We start from the raw sequence: 2,337 nt of genomic DNA, 5'->3' as shown, positions 1-2,337 counted from the left end.
ATCTGCAGCTGTTGATCCTTAACAAAAAAATCTCAGGAATGAGATGTGTAACTTCCTGCTGTAGGACACATCTACTACCTGCCTGGGTTGTGGTGATGACTATGAATAACATAAATATGCTGTTATGACTCTAATGGTACTGATTGTCTCTCTCACTTTCTTTAGAACAAGCTTTTGTATTAAATCCACATTTAAGGTGATATACATATGAGAACTTCTTAATCTGTATTTAATCTTTGTTTATCTGTGCAATTTTATTAATCTGCATTTCCAAGCAGAATTATTGTAGAACTCACAAGTGCTGTCTACTCTGAGATGATAAAATCAGATGCCTGCTTTTCGATCCTATTCCAGCTGTGGGCAGCAGCCATCACTCCCTAAGCAGCTTGAGTGCCGAGGAAAGGATGTCCAGCCCCATCACTGATCCTGTGTACAGTTCATCCAGGTCTGCTGGGGATGGAGAGAGGACGCTGCACTCGGTGACGGATGGTGTGCTGGCTGGCAGCACGGAGAGCTCTGCTTCCTATGCTGAAACTGACAGCTCTCCGGTGCCAGCTCAGCCGGTGTCAGTGGAGCAGAGTGGGACAACCAATGCCTCCACCGGCAGCAGGGGCTTCGCAACAGAGACACTCTTCACGCGTTCTTCCAAGATACCCCCTTACTCTTCTGTCCAAAACGATCTCACAAGTAAGTTGGTGTCTCCCAGCATACATTTGGGGCGGGGAGAAGTTCACATTGAGCTGCATTTATCTATGTTTTACTCAAAATTCTCATTCATTAGTATATGCAATGCCACCTGAGGGTTCATTCAGGGGAAAGTTTTCATCAAAGGACTCAAAACCAGACCTCTCTAGCTGGGAATCATTCTGGAGGTGAAGCCATGAACCAGAGCAGGGAAACTCTCCTGTTTTGATGTCCTTATTATTTTTTTGCATCCTAAGTGGTTTCTTTTGGGTGATAATTTCAAGTGTTTCATGATGACCTAAGTGAATTGTAGAATTAAATCAACATCTCAATACCCTGTTTTTTATTTTTAGAGATTGCTGAACTTAGCTGTACATCCTGAAATTGACTGCACCTTTTATAGTAGATAATCTGACTATTTTGCAGACTGATGTGGTGATCATTTAGGGTTTCCTGACTGCAAAGTTTTCAATCAGTGAGTTCATGATAAGCTGCAAAGTAACGTAACGCAATAAATTAACCCTGCAGAAGCATGAAGATCACTGTGTCTAGAAACAAATCAATGGAAGAAAATGGATATTCTTTAGCTGGGAATTGAGGACAAAAAGGAGAGGATATGAGTTTCATAAATTACAAGTGATAAAGAGAACAGATAGGTTTTCCTGCTTAGCTTGCCACAAAATATCATGGAAGGATAAGCGCTCAATCACATTAGAAAAGCAATACTGGAAGGACAGTGTTTTAGAAACCTACGCATTTCACAGGAGCCTTGTATCTGTCCGAGTTCACCATTTTAGAACCAATTAAGTGCAGAAGAGTCGTAATTTAATACCGATGTTTGGACGATGCTCTGAATTTTTTGAAGAGCATGGCCTGTTCACAAACAAGAACATTTTATGTATTTAGCAAATTAATATGACATCAAAGTACTTTCGTATTACTCCATCTTTCTAATATATTTTGTTCTTTTACTCCAGGCTTTTCAAGTAGTCATCAGTCAGTCAGTAGCATTGATGCTGAGAAAAGGACCTCGGTTTCTCATACGGATGGCACATACATTTCAACCACATATACCAGAGGAGGAGAAAGGACCCTCCTGTCTATCTCGAATAGCAGCACCTCTGCTGACTCCTCAGAAAGTTCCACCTTTTTTTCTGAAATTTCCAACCTCTCTGATTCATCAAAATCTTCTGTGGCACAGGACAGGAGGAGCAATATAACCAGTGATGGCAGCTTTGTTGAACCATCTACAGAGCCGTTGCTAGTACACTCTTCCAAACAGTTGACTTCTGCTTCTGCAGGCAGCGTACAACATACAACTCTCTTCAACACTGACTCCGGGTTGTTGACCGCTGGCAAGTCATCTTTATCTTCATCAGCATTTCCAGCCTCTTCCTCACTGTCATCTCTGCGTCACTCGCTGTCATCAACACCAGCACCAAATTATCTGTTTACATCAGCAGAGTCATCTGAGCCACTCTTGTCCTCTGTGATGGCATCTTCACCCCCTCTTCAGGCTTTGTCATCCTCCTTGCCCACTTCCTCATTACTTTCCCCATCTTATTCATTAGCATCTTTATTGCCTCTGTTTTCATCACCATCATCAGTCTCACAGTCCAACGATAGCGATCAAGCAAGCACCTCTGTAGCTAC

General features: G+C 42.2%; 1 protein-coding gene across 1 annotated transcript in view; it reads left to right on the top strand.

Moving 5' to 3' along the window:
- Positions 1-404: 404 nt before the first annotated feature.
- HEG1 (heart development protein with EGF-like domains 1) overlaps positions 405-2,337 on the top strand; it is a 20,887-nt gene continuing 18,954 nt past the window's right edge. The window contains exon 1 of the mRNA XM_010014231.1: positions 405-687. Within this exon, the coding sequence (XP_010012533.1) occupies positions 405-687 (283 nt within the window). The remainder of the gene's footprint in view (positions 688-2,337) is intronic.

This window comes from Nestor notabilis, unplaced genomic scaffold (assembly GCF_000696875.1).
Source record: "Nestor notabilis isolate BGI_N333 unplaced genomic scaffold, ASM69687v1 scaffold8535, whole genome shotgun sequence".
In the NCBI taxonomy this organism is placed as follows: Eukaryota; Metazoa; Chordata; class Aves; order Psittaciformes; family Psittacidae; genus Nestor; species Nestor notabilis.
The sequence above is the reverse complement of the archived record's forward strand: the minus strand, read 5'-3'. Positions and strand labels throughout refer to the sequence as shown.